At 41.7% G+C, this 19259-nt stretch overlaps 2 protein-coding genes across 7 annotated transcripts; one reads left to right on the top strand and one right to left on the bottom strand.

The window, feature by feature from the left end:
* Positions 1-412: 412 nt before the first annotated feature.
* On the bottom strand, positions 413-3578 carry LOC139302122 (rho-related GTP-binding protein RhoB-like). 2 transcript variants are annotated; one of them, XM_070925717.1, is made up of 2 exons: positions 3320-3578; positions 413-3259 (listed from the first exon to the last, which is right to left on the bottom strand). In XM_070925717.1, the coding sequence occupies exons 1-2, from the start codon at positions 3446-3448 to the stop codon at positions 2858-2860; spliced, it is 531 nt and encodes a 176-aa protein (XP_070781818.1). In that variant the 5' UTR covers positions 3449-3578; the 3' UTR covers positions 413-2857. The 2 variants fall into 2 exon arrangements, with proteins under 2 accessions (XP_070781818.1, XP_070781817.1); XM_070925716.1 differs by having other exon boundaries at positions 413-3578.
* A 678-nt stretch (positions 3579-4256) lies between these two features.
* Positions 4257-17592, top strand: pum2 (pumilio RNA-binding family member 2). Of its 5 annotated transcripts, none has more exons than XM_070925713.1 (23): positions 4257-4358; positions 5889-6252; positions 8052-8120; positions 8338-8443; positions 8688-8875; positions 8996-9168; positions 9352-9685; positions 9774-9867; positions 10027-10131; positions 10239-10384; positions 11404-11524; positions 11732-11872; positions 12001-12297; positions 12383-12610; positions 12884-13151; positions 13301-13430; positions 13544-13678; positions 13831-13968; positions 14160-14285; positions 14573-14644; positions 15582-15703; positions 16401-16593; positions 17130-17592. In XM_070925713.1, exons 2-23 carry the CDS (start codon positions 5902-5904, stop codon positions 17259-17261), a joined length of 3669 nt encoding a protein of 1222 aa, XP_070781814.1. In that variant the 5' UTR covers positions 4257-4358; positions 5889-5901; the 3' UTR covers positions 17262-17592. The 5 variants fall into 5 exon arrangements, with proteins under 5 accessions (XP_070781814.1, XP_070781813.1, XP_070781812.1 ...); XM_070925712.1 differs by having other exon boundaries at positions 11998-12297; XM_070925711.1 differs by having other exon boundaries at positions 11998-12297; positions 12842-13151.
* The last annotated feature ends 1667 nt before the right edge of the window (positions 17593-19259 follow it).

Below are 19259 nucleotides of genomic sequence, written 5' to 3'. Positions count from 1 at the left end.
ATCCTATTTTATAAGCTCATCATGTGTTTTGTATGTTAAATAATAATCAGTATCTACTTCCTACAATAGCTGTCAGATAAATGTAGTGGAGTAAAAAGCACAATATTTATTAAGTATGAAGAATTATAAAATGGAAATACTCAAAACTGTACTTTCTGTACGTAAATGTACTTAGTTACTTTCCACCACTGATTATAAGGCTTAAATTAAAGTTGTGGGTAAATGTATCCTGCCAAAAACAGAAAAAAATCACAAATACAATGGATGATGTAATTCACAAAATACAACAAGAAAGTTTGTATAATGGTCAATAAATATATTATTTTTCTTCCACGTATGTTGAAACTAATGCCAGCTGCAACACCACATATGTGTCTTTGGTGTGAGAAAATGAGGCAAAAGAATGGAAAAGTAGAGGTGGTGACACACATTGATTCTTTTATTGACTTTCCCAAAACAGTACTGCTTGTTCCCTTACATTCTGTATTGTTTTTTCCTCACAATAATGTCCGTTGTTCCCAATCTACCACTCAAACCTTGAAATTATGTCATTACAATAATGTGGTTTTAATTTGATAAACAAATCCATTTGGCACATTTTCAGCATTTTTCTTCTCTGTCATTTCACTGTCTTTTTTTTTCTTCTGAAAAAAGTAAAATAAAGAAAAGGATGAAGACAGCACTGTCTGATCAGTGAATAATAACCTAACAACATTTGAAATCAGAGGCACATGAGGGGGGCCAGTGTGGGAAAATTAACCAGTCCAGGACAATGCATTCCTGTCCTGTAAGTCAGCAAAAAGCCCAGCAACAGAAGGTAGGGAGGAATTTGACTTTTACACCATTGTAACTCTGGTTGGATACTCTTTTAAATTCTGATTTATATTTACTATGGTTGCTTACTGAACCACAGAAACATTACATATTCAAAGTGAAACTGAGCTTTTTTTTCTCCAGTTTTCTAAAAGAATAACTCATACAGTAAATCCACCAGGGTTTTACCCTTGATTCCCAGTGTAGCAACAGTCTCTGTAATTGATGTTCATAGCAGTCATTTGAACAACCACCATCATGTAAGAGGACAGTGACACAACACTTCTGTGTAGACACAGATCAAACATGAGCTGAACTTTTTACACAAGAATGGGAAATTAGTTCAAATACATTGATTTTTGTTGCTAACGTCAAAGCTCCAACAATATTTTGAGGCACATTCATGGTCATAATGGAAGACATTAAGATGGAAAATTTAGATATTTTATGTTTCACAAGTTCATTTTTACTACTGTAAACAAACTTTTTACAGCTTCAGAAAAAAAAACCTACTTTACATTTAGTTTTTGTCTAGTGTTTTAGTCAAAGGGATGCCCTTTTTTAGTTTGTGTAATCATTATTGTAAGATTGTGGTTTTAATAACAACATAACATATGATACATTTCCATCAAATTTATAATTGCCATCAGATGGCTTAATCCCATATGAGTGTGCCACTGGCTCATAGAGCTCTGACAAAGCCCACTCTTCTTTTATGTCACTTTCTAAGAAAACATGTTCCACTGAGCAAAGCACTCACATGCTCAACCATCTCACATGCTCAGTCCTCTCTCGAAAATATCACCCACAGTAAATTAAGCTGTAGCTAAATAGAAAATGTCAAGCAGTTTCTTCCAAGTCTTTGAGACAACTGTGACATGCCAGCTTCTGAGACAGCTAGACCTGGATTTCAGAGACATGGTGAGATAGTGTATGTGCTTCAAATGATTTGGTTCAGGTAAGATGTGAGGAAAAAGCATTTCCCCCCCCTTTGCTGGTTGTACTATTTACAGGCTACAATGTATTTGCGCAACTTTCTCTTCATTGTTTTATAATGCATGTTCAAAAAGCACCCATTTCATGAATGTCCCCCCCTCAAAAAAAGAGTCACTGTAGCCACCAGCAAGCAGAAAATTAGGGGTAGAAGCATGCTTAGTAAACTTCAAAATGATATTTCTATCAACTGTGCAATCAACTGTAACAAAACATCTGCCTTAAACTTGCAAAACTACACTGGACAATATGGTTAGCCCTTTTCAAGACTGGCCAATGTGTAGTCTCTTAGACCTGTGATGGTGTTTGGCCTGTTGCATAAAAACTACTAAAAACTAGGCATTCAATACTGTGGAGTCAAAAACATACTTTTTGGATGAGGTTCCAACTGACAAACCTGAGACAACTGATTTCATTAACTGTAAACGTAAGCTATGTCTTTATTCAAAATGGTGTAAAACATCAGAATAAACTATACCAAACACCACATCCTTGCACTGACTCCTGCTCCTGACTTTTATAAAACCTTCTGCGAAATACTGTAGTGTCCAGATGCTGTGCAATTTCCCAAACTAAATACAGTCAATTTACAATACAAAGTGGACATAAATAACGAGTGCAATTTCTTTTACCGCTTTGCTTATTACAAAGTATACCCTTGGCAGTGAGGCAGTGCCCTATGCAAACACAAAAAAGTGAGCAATTTAAATCTTGGCTGGAAAGCAGTCCTTTGGAAAGGCCATGTCCACATTAAAATGGGATAAATAAGGCCTTTTTACCTCTCCACCTGTCAGACTGGGATCATGTGATCCACAAAGAACATGCTGTATTTAGTGCATTTAACACACACACACACACACCCCACATCAGATTAATGAATGTGTGTTCAAAACAACTTGTTTGCAGTCATTCGTTTTGGTTCAGCCAAGGTCGTCTGATTACAAGGGAGTATCCAAACCATGGTCACTGCCCATAGTCTACATGTTCAGACACGGATCCCAGCGGTGGAAACGTCTTGTCTGCGAGTCACGGTTCTCCAGACAGCGTCGATTCACATCAACACACAACATTTGAGACAACTTGTTGAGGGTGTTTTTCGTTTTTGTAAGGCTGCCCGTGTTGCAGTTTCGAATACCTCCCAGATCCCCTCCTTGGTTTTGGCAGAGCACTCCAAATAGTCGTATGCGCCAATGCGCATGGCCATGGCCCGGCCGTCCTCTGTTTTCAGTGGCTCCAGCTTCAACCGGGACAGCTCGTTCTTTACGTTCTCGTCGTTGCGCAGATCTTTCTTGTTGGCAACTAATATAATGGGTACATTCGGACAAAAGTGTTTGACTTCAGGGACCCACTTTTCAGGGATGTTTTCCAACGAGTCCGGGCTGTCCACGGAGAAGCACATCAGAATGACATCGGTGTCCGGATAGGAAAGAGGGCGCAGCCGGTCGTAGTCCTCCTGCCCAGCTGTGTCCCACAAAGCTAGCTGGACTTGCTTGTTTTCCACTTCAATGTCCGCCACATATGTCTCAAACACAGTCGGGACGTACACCTCAGGAAACTCGTCTTTACTGAATACAATCAGTAGACATGTCTTCCCACACGCGCCGTCCCCCACCACGACAAGTTTCTTGCGTATGTCTGCCATTCCTGTCCTCTTTTCCTAGCTCTTGTTCAAATGTAGCATCCACAACACGGATTATCCCGTCGTACTCACTCTCACTGCTTTAATACTCTAAATGAGACTGAAAAGACTTGCCCCGTGGGCCGATCCAGTCTCTAAACTCCAGAACCTTTACCAGAAACCACTGCGATCTCTTTATAAAGCACAGGGTGGTTTCCTAAATATAGCAACCCAATCGGAAATAGGGAGGTGAGATCACAGTTTGTAATGGAGGATGTGATTGGATCTCATCGGGTTTCCTTATGTAGAGGAGGGTCATGGACCACGAGGACCCACCCGACCCAGGATCAGCCAAAATCAACCAAATATAACTGCATGATGAGGCATTACGCGACTTTTTATTTTTTTTTTTAATTCTCAGTTAACGTGACTTTTATAATGGGTTTCTCATCATTAAAACATAACACATAGAACAAAAATTGTTTAAGCCTTTGCTTCGTTGTTACTGAGTCAACCCTGTTAAATTAGCTAGTATCTAATAAGCATTCATTCAAACTAAAACATATTTCATGGGTTGTCCAGCAGCAACACGAGGGCGCTTTTAGAAGAAGATTAAGCGTGATACAGTGATAATTTATATTTAAGACATTGGATGGCAGATTGCTAAACACATTAAATACACCTTGAAGCAGATCTATGTTACCTTCACGTGGTGTACAAAAGGTACGTTGGGAAGGCAAATTTACATTGACATTGTTATACGCATGTCTACGTAGTTCACGCTATTTACAGGGAGGGGGCACTAGCGTAGGCAAACTCTTAGCTTTGACTATCAAGCCTTGCTAAATCACCGCTCTCTCCAAGGAAACAAAACAATATAGAATTGGATTGACGGCGTGCAACAAGCATAGACCCTCTCTCGACACGACAACGCGTGAGTATCTCCTTTTTATTTGTTCCCATCGAAAGCAAAAGCTTTGTTAAGCGTTTGATATGAACACGACTGCCGTGGTGTGAGTATTTCCCCTTTTGTTTAGCGGTTAAGGCCCCTCTGTTTGGAACTTGAAGGGGGGCCATGTTGTTTAGCCACTGAGAGGTTTGGTTGATGTTTTAGCTCACACAACACCAACTTGGCAATTAGCGTTTGCTAGCTCTTACGTGAGCTATTTTGCTTTATTTGGCTTGTTGCATACAGCCAATGTGGTATTTCGAGACAGGAAAACAACCTGTTTTCTGTCTTACACGGGGTCCACTGGCTTACTGTAAAACAATTGTAAATGCATGAATTTAACTTGGATATCTAGCGTCGCCAACCAATAACAAACAGAGCAGGCCCGCTGCGGTTAACATTAGCCTTAAGTTAGCTGGTTAGCTAAGGAGGTTGCTAATGCTCACTCCAGTGAAGTAATATTAGATAACACGAAACATGTTCATTTCCGATAGTGCCTCTAAATAATTTGACCTAATAAAATGATGCTAGGCAACAAGGCCACGATTTGCTAACCGTTGAAACCGTAGTTTTCGCAAATGCCCAGCTAAAGCCGCTAAGTTAGCTTTCTTATTAGCAGCGGACTTGCTGGCTAGGTTAGCTCGGTAAGCTAGCTTGCACGTCGGTTTGCCACAATGGTCAGTAATGTTAGATGTACCGTTGTAGCTAGTTTATATATTTTTGAAAGAAAGCAACAGTCCCCTTCGCGTCTTAAAAAATCAGCAACGTTATGCGATCGCCTCGAGTGTCTTTTTAACCATTAGTAACGTTACATCAGTGGTATCGTTGCGTTAGCTATGATCATAAGCTAACACTAGGCTAGCGACAACGTTACCTAGCATTCTCGCTGCTGCAAGCCATCAACATTCTTGTCAGTCACTTGTTTTATTCTTGCCTTGCCCATTCGTAAATCAGGAAACCGCTAAATTAGATTTCCCATTTGACTTTAATGCCCCGTTACTGAGCAAGCCATGTAACTAAATTTGGATATTCAGGGCAACATTAACTAACGTTTCAATCTTAAACCGTAGCACAGCCATGGCATGAAATTATCAGCTCGGGAATTAGTCATGTCCCGGTGAAGAAAATGAAGCTGTACCAGTTATCCATGTAGTATTCTTTTGGTTACATCCTTTTGCTTTGGTCGACTTCAAAAGTTCAGAGGAGTCAGCAATGAAGCCAATGTTGTAACTTACAGCTTTCACTACTGAAAAGCCTGTCAGGATTCAGTAACCTGCCATGTTGCAGTGGGTGCTAATTGATCTCAGGTGGTTAGAAAAAGCAACTTAATCCATATATCATGGTCATTTGTGTCATGTAGTTGCGCTGGTAGATTACTAAGTCTATAAATTAGCTTAGTTAGCAAGATTACTTATTTATGTCGATATAATACCTTGTATCTCTACATTTGACACAGGTCAACTTGAATGAAGACTATCATTTATTGACGCAACCATAATGTAATGTTTTGTTTAGGCTTTCCCGGGGAATGAGCGTTCCATGCAGCATCCTAGGTATGAATGACGTGGCCTGGCAGGAGACGAGAGGTGGGATGCTGCATGCAAATGGTGCTCCTGAGACTGGAGGTGTCAGAGTTCATGGTGGAGGGCCCTTAGCCACAGTTGGGGGAGCTGGACAGGCTCCTGGAGTTCCACATTTACAGGGCATGGACAGGGTTGTTAACCCCACCCCAGGTACCCCACAGCCTCCGCTGAGTGGAAGATCTCAGGATGATGCCACAGTTGGATACTTCTTTCAGAGGCAACCTGGAGAGCAGCTTGGAGGTTGCACACCCAGCAAGCATCGCTGGCCAACTGGAGATGCCAATCATGTTGATCAGGTGAAGTGCCTTCATTCAGAGACTGGCCATTGTAGTGGTATTCAATTTAGAGCAATATTTTGTGTCCGCTAAGTCTACAAGTGTCTCAGAATATTGTATCAAAAATAAAACCTATTGTGTTTCGTTAATGTATTGTTTGGGGGATGTCAATTTCACCCTCAGTCTGTGATGATTTACACCAGGTGTCAGGCCAGACAGTCACCAATGACCATTTCCTCTGAGCATGTGAAAAGTGTCAGTAGCTTTTGTTGGTAGAGTTTAATGCTGTGGGGTGCAGCAATACAAGGATTTTACAATGTCTGTAAATACAATAACAAATTCACCTCATATAAAAATGGGAGTGTGTGAGATTTCTTTAATTTGAGTTGAAAATGTAGGTTGGCAAGCAGTTTTATGCATTCCCTTTTTTTTTTAATACAGTTAATGACGAGAGTACAATGTGTATAAATAATTTAGGAAACGCATTGTGGAAACAAACTAGAAATGGTCCTAATCACAGCTTAAAAAGAAAGAAAAAAAGATTTCCCTGATGAGGAGTGGTTGTGAATTAACAGAAACGACACCAACAGGCCAATAAAGTGTTTGTTGCTGAAAGAACACAGCAGAGAAAAGGCAGCAGCTAACCACTAAAATAATTAGTCTATAATTATTATATAAATTAATCTACATTCATTTATATAATAACTCAGATAAATCAGAATTTAAAATCCAGAAAATTGAAATATTTGCTACACCTTAGTTGGTGCTTTATTTGTTGATGTCTGTTTATTTCAATTTAGCCTGCTATATCAGATAAGCTGTAGCATCCAGTCAATAACACATTTCAGTGAAGGAGTGTGTCAGTCCAGTAAGGCTTCCAGTCCAGTGTAAGATGCTCATGTTGCCTTGCTCAAGCCTCCTACACACTCCTACAAGCAAAATTAAGAGAATTGAGAAGTCTGTCATCATTGTGAACCCATTCGATTTCAGGGTCCATCCACTCTCAGCATTTGCTTTCCAGCACACATTGGCTGAGAGGTGGGGTGCACCCTGGACAGATCACCAGCACTGCTTTAAAAAAAATAATATTTTTTTTTAAAGGCAGCCTTTTAATTTGCTCAGCGTAAAAATGTGTGAGACCAGTGCCTTGGCCACTACATTGGCACAGCAGGAGTGTGACTTTCGCCAGGATAACTGGCCTGACTTGTAATATCCTGTCTTGCGGTATTAAACTGCCGTGCAGTGTTTTGACATCTGAAAAGTCTTTTAGATTTATGGTCAAACTAGACTTCCTGGATTAGATTTGATCTTCTTCCTGGTACCTGTAGCAACACACCCACCTCACCTAACCTGCATGTTTTTGGCCTGTGGGAGGATAAAAGGAAAGAACTAGCTAGAACATAGTGATATAAGTTGAATACTTGATACTAATTCTAGAAGACATGAGAATTACATATATCAAAGCAGAAACTGATGTTTATCCTGGGGTTTATATCTTGGTTGTTTTTGTCTGTATGTGTTTGTATTGTGTTGATTATTTAGAATCCTCACGTTGAATACCTCTGCAGTGAACAAGAACCTTTTATTGGCTGAAGAGCCTCTTGAAACAAAAAAAGCTATCTCCAAAATGTGGCTTGCATATAATTTCACAGAATCTAAATGTTTTCAGGGTAATATTGAACAAAAATCAGTGAGAACACAGACTAGTTTGTTGTGCTCTGCAATGAGCAGCAACTAATATAATTAAGGTCTCTATTTTGTGGCCTTCTGTTGGGTGCTTTTAGCTCTGTGTTTACAGTCCAGTTTTTCTTTTGTTTCAGGTCCGTGCTGTGGATGAAATGAACTATGACTTCCAAGCTCTTGCTTTGGAGTCAAGGGGCATGGGAGAGGTAAGGAGTTTTGGGTCCTAACATCCCTCCTTTTCTCCATTATAGTACAGTAAAATGAAAATCTGTATAAACACTCCCCTTGTCTGGTCTTGAAAGTGAGCTTCAAGACGTCTGGAGTTTGTGGTTGTTGATAGTGGCGCATTTCAAATATTACATTGCACTTAAACATGCTGTGATCTATCAGATGCTTAGAAAATATGTACAATTTTATTTGCAGCTTCTGCCAGCAAAAAAGCTCTGGGATTCTGATGAATTGGCCAAGGATGGAAGGAAAGGGATGCTTCTTGGAGAGGAGTGGAGGGACAATGCATGGGGATCATCTCGTGAGTGCCTCCTATATCGTTGTTTATAGTATTTTCATGTAGCTTTCCTTTCTTCAAGATAAAAAATTCATTATTAGAGTTGATTGTACAGACATTATTCCAAGTCAAATTACATGATTGCAGATGGCATTTTGTCTCACCCATTGACCATGATTTTCCATGTTGCCTTAATCTGACTGGGTTTTACCCACCTATAGTTAATATCCACAACTATTTAGATATTTGATCACGGCTTTTCATTCAGATCATTCAGTGTCTCAGCCAATCATGGTGCAGCGGCGACCAGGCCAGAGTTTCCATGGGAATGGTGATGCCAATTCTGTGCTTTCACCTCGCTCAGAAGGTGGAGGCCTGGGGGTGAGCATGGTGGAGTACGTCCTGAGCTCCTCTCCTGGTGACAAGATGGATGGTCGCTACAGGAATGGTGGCTATGTAAGTCAAGCTTCTGTTCCACATCTAACTAAAAAGATAAAAGGGGGGGGGTCTATTGCTTATTAAACACTTATTCTCAAGGGTGGCACATAGTCTGACCATATCTTTTTATGAATACAGGGTGGAGGAGATGTTGACCAAGATGGGAGAGAGAAGGGTGATGCCCAGGAGAAAGTGTCCCCCTTTGAAGAAGACAAGAGCCCAGAGATGAAGGTGGGAGAGGAGAATGATCCCGCTAAAGCCAACGGTAGAGGTCTACTAAACGGCATGGACAGAGACTGCAAAGATTTCAAGTAGGTTTTCCTTTTACAGTAACATAAAGTGAACAGCTACCTATTGTTTGGAGCTTTAAAACTATAGTGGTTTTAAATTGAGACTGTGAGCTGTAATTTAGGATTATTTAAAACAAAGGCTGCAGAAGATTCCTGTCTGAGACAAAGTTTTGTAGTAATGTGATTAACTTCTTGTTTTCCCAGTCCAACCCCTGGAAGCCGCCAAGCTTCCCCCACTGAAGCTGTGGAGAGGATGGGTCCCAGTCAGACAGGTTTGGAAATGATGGGACAGCACCACCACCACCACCACCACCACCCCCAACCCCACCACCACCACCCCCATGCCCTCCAACAACACAACCCCGCCCAAAACAAGGCCCCAGCTGAGGACTTCCAGAACCAGGAGGCTCAGAACATGGGAGGTATGGAGCAGCAAGCCGGTGTGGAGTCCCTCCAGTTTGACTATGCTGGGAACCAGATTCAGGTGGACTCCTCAGGGACTCCAGTAGGATTGTTTGACTACAACTCTCAGCAGCAGGTCCGTTGAAAAACAAAACCTATCTCTCAAGAGATCTAAGTTTCCTCAACAGATTGTGATAATTTTTTGTTTGTTTTTTTTCCCCCAGTTGTTCCAGAGATCTAATACCCTGACTGTTCAACAGCTCACTGCTGCTCAGCAACAACAGTATGCCCTCGCTGCAGCCCAGCAGCAACATCTCGGTAAGTCGGGCTGTTTGTATTACTCAGTGTGTTGTGTAAAAGAGTTTAACTACTACTTGTGTCAAGTTGTCTAGAGATCTGTTTTTACAGTTGCATAGTCATTTGAATAATATTTGATATGGAAATATGAATGACATTACTGTTCCTCATGTTACCCAGCTGGCCTTGCTCCTGCATTTGTGCCAAACCCTTACATCATTAATGCCCCCCCTGGAACCGATCCCTACACTGCCGCTGGGCTGGCAGCAGCAGCCACGCTTGCAGGTGATCATTCAGCAAATTTTCATTCCTTGTGGTGGTGTAAAAAAAAAAAAAAAGTAGCTTGATCAGTCGTATAAGATGTGTATGTAACATCACAATGTTTTGCTCAGGGCCCACAGTGGTTCCACCACAGTACTATGGCGTTCCTTGGGGTGTGTACCCGGCCAATCTTTTCCAACAACAGGCTGCATCAACTGCCAATCACTCAGCTAATCAGCAAGCATCCAATCAGGGACCAGGGCCAGGCCAACAACAGGTAGGAAGTGTTGTGCTTAGGTGGTTCTGAAAAGCAGGCCTCATTGTGAAACAAACTGCACCAGGATTAAACTGTTTCATAAAGACATCTCAGAGCTAATGTGGGCAGATTAAAACAAGTCTGGTTTAGTTCAAGGGTCATTTATTTTTCATTTTACAACCGAGTTGCTCAATGAAATGAAAGTCCTAGCCCCCTTCACACTACACACACAGAACATACATACACATATTTAAAATTAGAATGAATAGAAATATACTATAAACTATATATACAGTTACTTGCATACATATATTGTATTATATATACATATATGTGTAAAACCAGCAACAGAAAGTTCCATGTCATTTATTTCATTCATAACTTCACATCACAGTGAAGATCGCCACAGTCAATACTCTGATGTTTACGGCCACAGCCACAGAGAAGCACATATTAAATTATATGAAGACTAAAATATTACAGTAAAAACAAACAAAACCACTGTTTGGATACCTTCACTAGTATAAGATAGAATACTAGTTTCCTGTTCCTCTTGTATTTTAATAGACAGACAGATTTCTGGGTGTCTGTTTCTTTAATTTTAACATTTAAAGCGAGAACAAATGGTGAAAATGCTATGCCATGGGTGAAAGTTGCTTGTTTTGATTTTAACTGCAGTGCATTTAAAAGCGCATATGTCGGCCTGAATGCTGTGCAGATCCCTTTAGACATAAAAAGATATGAGCTCAGACAAAAGTGCAGTTCGGGTCAAAATGTGATGCATTTTACATGCACTGCAAATTGACTCATGTTCACAATGCAGTTAAACTTGAGATGAAGTAAGGCAGGAGGGATAACTTTACATGGTAACTTGGGTCCTCATTTTTTATTAATTAAATATGCTTTATGAAACAGAATTTTTGCTGAAGTAAGCCTGGTTTAACTGGTAAAATTGTTATATGAAACACCCCTCCGGTTTATGTATATAGCCTGGCTGTTTATACATTGCAAATGAACACTTACCTTACCCTCTCCTCCAGGTGATGCGCACAGGAAACAACCAGCGACCTCTTACACCTGGGCAAGGCCAACAGAGTCAGCAGGAATCTCTAGCTGCAGCAGCTGCTGCAAACCCTGCGTTGGCATACGCAGGAATGTCTGGTTGGTAGACCACTTCATATAGCCAAAGACCAAACGCTTATCTCCACTGGTTGATGTTGTCATTTGAACTTAAAGTGTGGTCTATAGTAGGATATACTAGATTTAGTCATTGGTCTGATAATAAATGCACCTCCCTTATTAATGAGTTACTAATATAATAATAATCTATAACTGCTGACTCCTTTTTTATGTACCTCATCTTTTCAGGCTATCAGGTGTTGGCCCCTGCCGCCTATTATGACCAGACTGGGGCTCTCGTGATGGGCCCTGGTGCCCGAACTGGTCTAAGTGGGCCAGTTCGTCTCGTCCAGACTCCTCTCCTCATCAACCCTGCAGCAGCACAAGCTGGTAAGTACTAGTCCACCTCTCAATATAATTTTCAATATGTGGAGCCACATAATTTGTACCATTCAGGGCCATTCTGACCTCAGTTCTCCTTTTACCCCTCACACTCCCCTGTCTCCCTCCACCAGCAGCTGCGGTATCAGCATCTGGCTCCGGTAACAACATGTCTGGTCCTCCAGCCAATGGGCTGTACCGCTCCATGCCTCAACCTCAACCCCAGCCGCAGCAGCAGCAGGCTCCCCCACCCAGCAGCGGCCTGCCCTCCAGTTCATTCTACGGCTCTGGCTCAGTCCCCAACACTTCTCAGAGCAGCTCCCTATTCTCACACACCTCTGCCGCACCACCAAGCTCCTCCCTGGGCTTCAGCAGTACCGGCGGCTCCCTTGGCGTAGGCCTGGGCTCTGCTCTTGGAGGCTTTGGCTCCTCTGGTCAGTGACTCACTAATAAGCTACATGAGCATTAAAGAAAGCATCTCTTTTTTTATACTGATTCTCTTTTTTTTTTATCTCCCAGTATCCAGCTCTACCAGTAGCAGTGTATCTCGCAGGGACTCCCTGTTGGCAAGTTCTGATCTGTACAAACGCGGCGGCAGCAGTTTAACACCCATCGGCCAGCCCTTTTACAACAGCCTGGGTTACTCTTCTTCACCTAGCCCCATTGGCCTTACACCAGGTCACTCCCCACTCACTCCTCCGCCTTCTCTGCCCTCTTCTCATGGATCCTCCTCCAGCCTTCACCTAGGTAAGCCTAATATTCATTGGAATAGCGAATTATTTACTTTGACATAGTTACTTAAAGAGGACATTTTACACCCAGTAGTGTAAAAAAAACTTCAGTGTTTAATTTTAAGGTCGCTCACTACACTAAAAACCTTGCTGTGTTTTATATCATTTGATTTTACTTTATTAACAGAATATTTTTCTGAAATTTGTCTTGCGTCTTAAATCATACACTGTTGTTTATGGTCAACAGCTGCCACCACTGCAACAGTATCCGGTCATTCTGTAATTCTAGGTGGCCTGACAAATGGCAGCGGGCGTTACATTTCTGCAGCGCCTGGAGCTGAGGCAAAGTACCGGAGCGCCGGCGGGACGTCCAGTCTCTTCAATTCCAGCAGCCAGCTGTTCCCTCCGTCTCGGCCCCGCTACAGTCGCTCTGATGTCATGCCTTCTGGGCGCAGCCGCCTACTGGAAGATTTCAGGAACAACCGCTTCCCAAACCTCCAACTCCGTGACCTGCCGGGACACATGGTGGAGTTCTCTCAAGACCAGCATGGATCCAGGTGTCTAAGATTGCTTTCTGGCTTAAAAGTGCTGCTTTATTCTGGCATTGTAACTGTAAACCTTAATACAGGGAGTGCATTGTGTTGATGTATCAATCTAATTTCTTTATTTTCCATCTCTACTCTTTATTCCAATCTTGTCTGCCTAGATTTATCCAGCAGAAGCTAGAGAGGGCCACTCCTGCTGAGAGGCAGATGGTGTTTGGAGAGATTTTGCAAGCAGCATACCAACTGATGACTGATGTGTTTGGGAACTATGTCATCCAAAAGTTCTTTGAGGTTGGGGCTGTTTGAAGTTTAACTAGGTGTCATTTCAGTAACCACACAATATTAACTAGAACAGAGACTCCTGTAGCATCTGTGCAGTATAATTTGTTTTTTGTTTTGTACAGTTTGGAAGCGCAGACCAGAAGCTGGCTTTGGCAACACGTATCCGTGGGCACGTCCTTCCCCTGGCTTTGCAGATGTATGGTTGCAGAGTCATTCAGAAAGCCCTGGAGTCCATTTCCTCAGACCAGCAGGTAATTGTAAGTGAGATTTCTACTTTTTTAAAGATTTTGCTATCCTTGTTTCATGTAAGCCTTTTTTAAAAATTCAGTCCAACATATTACAATCTTCAATGTCAACACAGTGACATCTGTTACAATTTTGTCCCCATTCCCCAATTTCTTCACTTCAGAGCGACATTGTCCGCGAGCTGGATGGCCACGTGTTGAAGTGTGTTAAGGACCAGAATGGCAACCATGTGGTGCAGAAGTGTATTGAGTGTGTCCAGCCCCAGGCCCTACAGTTCATTATTGATGCCTTCCAGGGACAGGTGGGATTATTATTATTATTAGTATTATTATTATTATTATTATTATCGCAGTTCCATAGATGGAAGAATCAGCCTCAGTGATGAAGCATCTTAATATTACATTTTTAACCCAGTTCAGTACAGCTTTAATATTGTAGCAGTAGTACTTTTTGTGACACTTCCTGTATATTGATCTGCTCTTCCTTTCGCAGGTGTTTGTGCTTTCCACACACCCCTATGGCTGCAGAGTTATCCAAAGGATTTTGGAGCACTGCACCCAGGAGCAGACTCTGCCCATCCTGGAAGAGCTGCATCAGCACTCTGAACAGCTGGGCCAGGTGAGCACATCTGTCTCATTTCTAAGCCCACATTGTTTGCAGCTGTAATGTTTTGCTAGAAGTGACTGATTGTTGTTTTGTTGTTGATCTGTGCTTGTCTTGTGTATTTGCATGTCTCCTTCATGTTTTGAGCATTTCATATTTTCAGCTTGTCATTGTTACTGTGTAGTTGTGGTCTGCTAAATGTAAAGTGTAAGGATGAATGTGATTGTACTGTTGGCTGTCATTACATCTGACATATGTGATTATTTAAACATCCACCCTGCCCCCTCACTTATTCCATCTAGAAATATCAAGGCGTATCATTGGAGATGACACCCAAAACATATTATACAGTGTCCCGTGATGCACTGTTCAAGGTCAGAGCAATTTGCCTCTCTCTCGCGGATGTCCCCGTTCTCCCTTCCTCTTTCCCCTTTTTTTTGTCTTTTCTTTTGTAAAGAATCTAATTTAACACTTAGATAGTTCTCCAACTCCCAACTTTTACAGGCCTTTTCCTAACCCACTGAGCCGCCTTTTTCCTCACCTTTCCCCCCTCTTGCTTTATGCCACAGAGGATTCACAAGGCACATGCTTCCCTGCTGTCTCATGATCCCTCTTTTGCCTACAGCATCTCCTGATCAATCTGTTTTTCTGTTTTCATCTTTTTGATTTCGCCGTAATTGTTTGATAGAAGCTTCCCGAGAGTTTGAAACTCTTTAGACAACCGAAGTGTTCATACGTAGTTCTTAAATCACATGTAACTTCACCTTGAGTACTTGGCTTGAAGTCCAAAAGCAAAATAATGCAGCTTTTTGTTTAAACAGATTGACAGGAAATGGATTTGAAGGCAAATACTTCCAAATTAAAGGTGGAGATAGCATTGCCTACCCAACAAATTACTACTTTAACGAGATCAAGTCAGAGTGGTGTTATTTGTTGCTTGGTCAGGTGAGTTCTTGTCTCCATCTTGTCACTAAAATTACACCCATAACTGTCTATCACCCATTTCTGAAGGGGCAAAGATGTTGTTGGTTGTGTTGTCTGGTCAGCATCACTCCAAACCAGCAGCATCTGTTTTGTCTGACCTTCCACAGTGATGACGTAAGGGTATTTGTAAGACTACAAATGGGGGTGTCACTCATTCGTCTACCTATCATTGTAGAGATGCATGATTATCTCGCACCAAGTAAGACCAATGGTGAAAAGTAGTGCATGAGTATCAATCAGTAAAGGGTGTCGCACGGATTCTTTGTGATTAATCAAATGTTGAAATGGCCATTTGCCTTGAGCTCACACCTCCACTGCCTCCTGCAGGATCAGTACGGTAACTACGTCATTCAGCACGTCTTGGAGCACGGCAGACCAGAAGATAAGAGCAAGATAGTCGCAGAGGTCCGCGGAAAGGTTCTTGTCCTCAGCCAACACAAATTTGCAAGGTAAGCTGTGTTTTGATGAAGACGTTAACTGAGGTCTACCTGACAACGTATGCAACTTTTCACTGTCTAACCTCCCCAGATATTTATAAACCAGTACGCATTTGATTATTAGGTTGATCACGGTGCAGCAACCAGCTTCAGATAACCATGGTGCCAACTAGTATCAATGATGGATCAATCTCAAACATTTATTTTCTCCTTTAATGAAAAATTGTGACATTCAATGACCATGGATCACACCGCCTGATGGATCTGGATTGGTTTGGATTATAGGGTGCTCCCTTTTTTTGCCTGAGTGCACCCCTAACTGTCAGGCCGCCTACAGTCGTGCTTAAGTTAACCCAAAGCAACGTCTGCAGGTGCACACTTGAGAAAAAGTAGTGCCTCTCTCCCTGAACCATCCTAAAAGTGCCATCCGTAAAGCTTGATTCCAACCACACAGACATGAGAATGAGAGACTTTTAATGTTGCTAATGGCACATTTTCAATACACCACCCACTGTTTCAGTTTTCAATCAACAAGCCCTGCCTTATAATGTGTGACAAATACAGTATAGACCCAAAAAAGACACATTCAGTCTTTCAAAATGGCAAATAAAAAGCATCCACGATGACTGGCCAGTGTTGTAAACTTCTTCAGCTCAGTCTGGAATTTGTGTGTGTACTAGAAGCTTTTCTCTCTCCATTTTTCCTCCAGTAATGTTGTGGAGAAGTGTGTGATCCACTCTTCGCGTGCAGAGAGAGCTCTGCTGATAGATGAAGTGTGCTGCCAGAAAGACGGGCCCCACAGCGCCCTGTACACCATGATGAAGGACCAGTACGCCAACTATGTTGTCCAAAGAATGATTGACATGGCAGAGCCTGCTCAGCGCAAAATCATCATGCACAAGGTTGGTAAACTGAGAAATTAGGGGTCTTATATGCACAGCTGGTAAGATAAAGGAAACCTTAAATATATTTATGGAGAAACAAGTGTAAAGTTGTTCTGTTAACCAATTTGTAGGTGATGACAGGTTCCAGTCAGTACATTGTGCTTTTTAAACCAATTTGAGTGTCTCGCCCAGTTGTGGAAGCAATATTATTATTCTTGTGTGACTTTAGTGCGGAAATAGAGTATAGAACATTAAAATGTAATTTATATTTTGCTTTTCTTCCTTCTCTAACTAACTTAGTTAAATTGACTTTAAGATTGATTTTGAGCTCGGGCTGCAACTAACAATTAATGTTTCGAGGGCCAAAGGTGTTCAAATGTCCAAATCCTATCCTATCTCATTTAATGTACTATAACAGAAGACAAAAAAAACAGGAAAAAATGATTTAAATTGATTTATGAAAACAGCTGTCGATCGACGTCAATGATTAATCGACTAATCATTTTCAGCTCTACTTTGAACTTACTGACCTTCTGCCGTCCCTCCCTTTTCAGATCCGGCCTCACATTGCCACTTTACGCAAGTACACCTACGGGAAGCACATTCTGGCCAAGCTGGAGAAGTACTACATGAAGAGCGGATCTGAACTGGGGCCCATCGGTGGCCCCACGAATGGCCTGATGTAGTCACGTCGACATTCTGGGTCCCCCTGAAGAAGTGGGAGGAGTAGGAGCCCCAAACCCCCCCTGTTCTGTGAGAGATGCTCCTTAGCCATAGGGTTAGCCTTTGACACCCTCTGTCACCCCATTTTTGGGGGGAATTACCAAAAAAAAGAAAAAGACAAGTCAACTTCACCTAAGAACGCTGTGACAACTGACCCCTGCCACTCTGCCACCCCTGGTGCAGGTCCCCAGCGTGGCCCCCAGGGGACGCACAGTCAGCAGGCCTTTTTTGTTTTTTTTTGTTTTTTTTTCCTGGGTAAAGCACAAACCCATTGTTAATGATGTAATTGATGTATTTGACTGGTTTTCATATTATCTTGTACATTTAGTTTTTTACCTTGTAAATTCTCTGTAGAAAAAACAAACTTATACACATTTGCTGAAATTTACAATTCCTACAATTAACACCAGCAAATGATTTTATAAGGCTAAACTGAGTGATCCTTTTAAAACAAAAAAAAAAAAAACAATTCCATTTTGTTTTTGTAACCAGGCTTATTACGTCAGCTGTTCTAATTAAGTCTAGGCAATTGAATATTATATTTGTATATTATCCCACGCACAGTTAAAGTGTTTTCCCATGCCAAAGCAGCTGATGGATTAGTTTTCAAATAGCACTACATAGTATGGATGGATACAAACCCCTCCGTCCACAGGTGAGTACTATGTGTCACGTGCCACAGTCACCCAGAGGTCTTCAGGACCGGTTTGCGAGCTTGGCTTTGGGGATTGGTGCTTTAGTCTAGGGTAGTGTTTTCCAGTGGTGGCTTTTTCTTGCCTCCTTTTCCAGGCTGAGCGAGGGCGCGTGTTTACCCCCAGCAGCTCGTAGTCTGCCTGATGTTTCGGTACTAAATATTAACAGACTGACCAACCTGAGCTGCTGCATCCACTGAGCCCCATTTTGAGCCGTCTTTTCCCCTCATCCAGGTGGTCACTCGGGGGGGTTGGGGGGTTTATGCAAGATAAAAGCTACCATTAACTTATAGAAGCAGAGCAATGAGGTTTGGTTGTACAGTGGGCGTGTAACCTGGTATAATCTTAACATGAAATGACTGTAGTGGGGGGGGGGGGGGGGGCTTTTTGTGGGGATAGTGGGGTGGGAGTGGGCTATGTGTTGGCATGCTGTGACAGGTTTTAATCCTTGGAATGATTTTTTTCTTTACCATGTTTTGTGTAACATCTTATCTGTCTTGTAGTTTGAGATGAACACTGCCCTAGAAAAAGGTATCTTTATGTACTGAATAATCATCTCTTGTAGAAGTAGTTTAGCGATGTATAGCATCTTTATGTACGAGTAAATTGTTGCTTTTGGGTAGGGGGCTTGCAGCAGTGATGGGACCCCCACCGCCTGAAGGTCAAGAGTAGTCCACATAAAAGAGTATGTTGTGAAGTGGAGCTTATCCCAGCTTTGTACATCTGAGGTGAAATGAACTAGAACAAGTGGGATACGATGAAGAAAGGGACGCTGAAAGAACCTTTTTTTTTTTTCTTTTTTTTTTTAATGGTTCTGTTTTTGTTTTTTAAAGTTTTCTTCTTTTCCTGGTTGGGTATGCAAGTGCATTGGTGGAGGCTGGTGGGGCCATCGAAAGCTATACAATTCACCTGTAATGCTCGTAGTGATGGCTTCTTTGCTTCATATGAATAATTGTAGAATACATGTAGTATATGTGCAGTTAATAAGTGTAAGATTATTAGTTTGATTAAAAAAAAAAAAGTCTAGTCGTGGTGTTTGACAGGCCTTGCTCTAAATTTGTAGTGATGCTTTTATTTCGTCTGTACAGTTGTACATTTGTAAACGTTTATGCTGTAAATGGGATGTCTTTTACACTTTTTGGGGAGAAAAAGGCAAAAATGTGCATTTTGATGTGTGTATATTCATCACTCCTTTCCCCTTGAATATAATGTATACAGTTTTATTTGATCATGTGTTATTTTAAAGAAAAAAAAAAAACTTTATGGCTT

Source organism: Enoplosus armatus, chromosome 19 (genome assembly GCF_043641665.1).
Source record: "Enoplosus armatus isolate fEnoArm2 chromosome 19, fEnoArm2.hap1, whole genome shotgun sequence".
In the NCBI taxonomy this organism is placed as follows: Eukaryota; Metazoa; Chordata; class Actinopteri; order Centrarchiformes; family Enoplosidae; genus Enoplosus; species Enoplosus armatus.
Note: the sequence above shows the minus strand (reverse complement) of the source record. Positions and strands in the feature narration are given on the sequence as shown.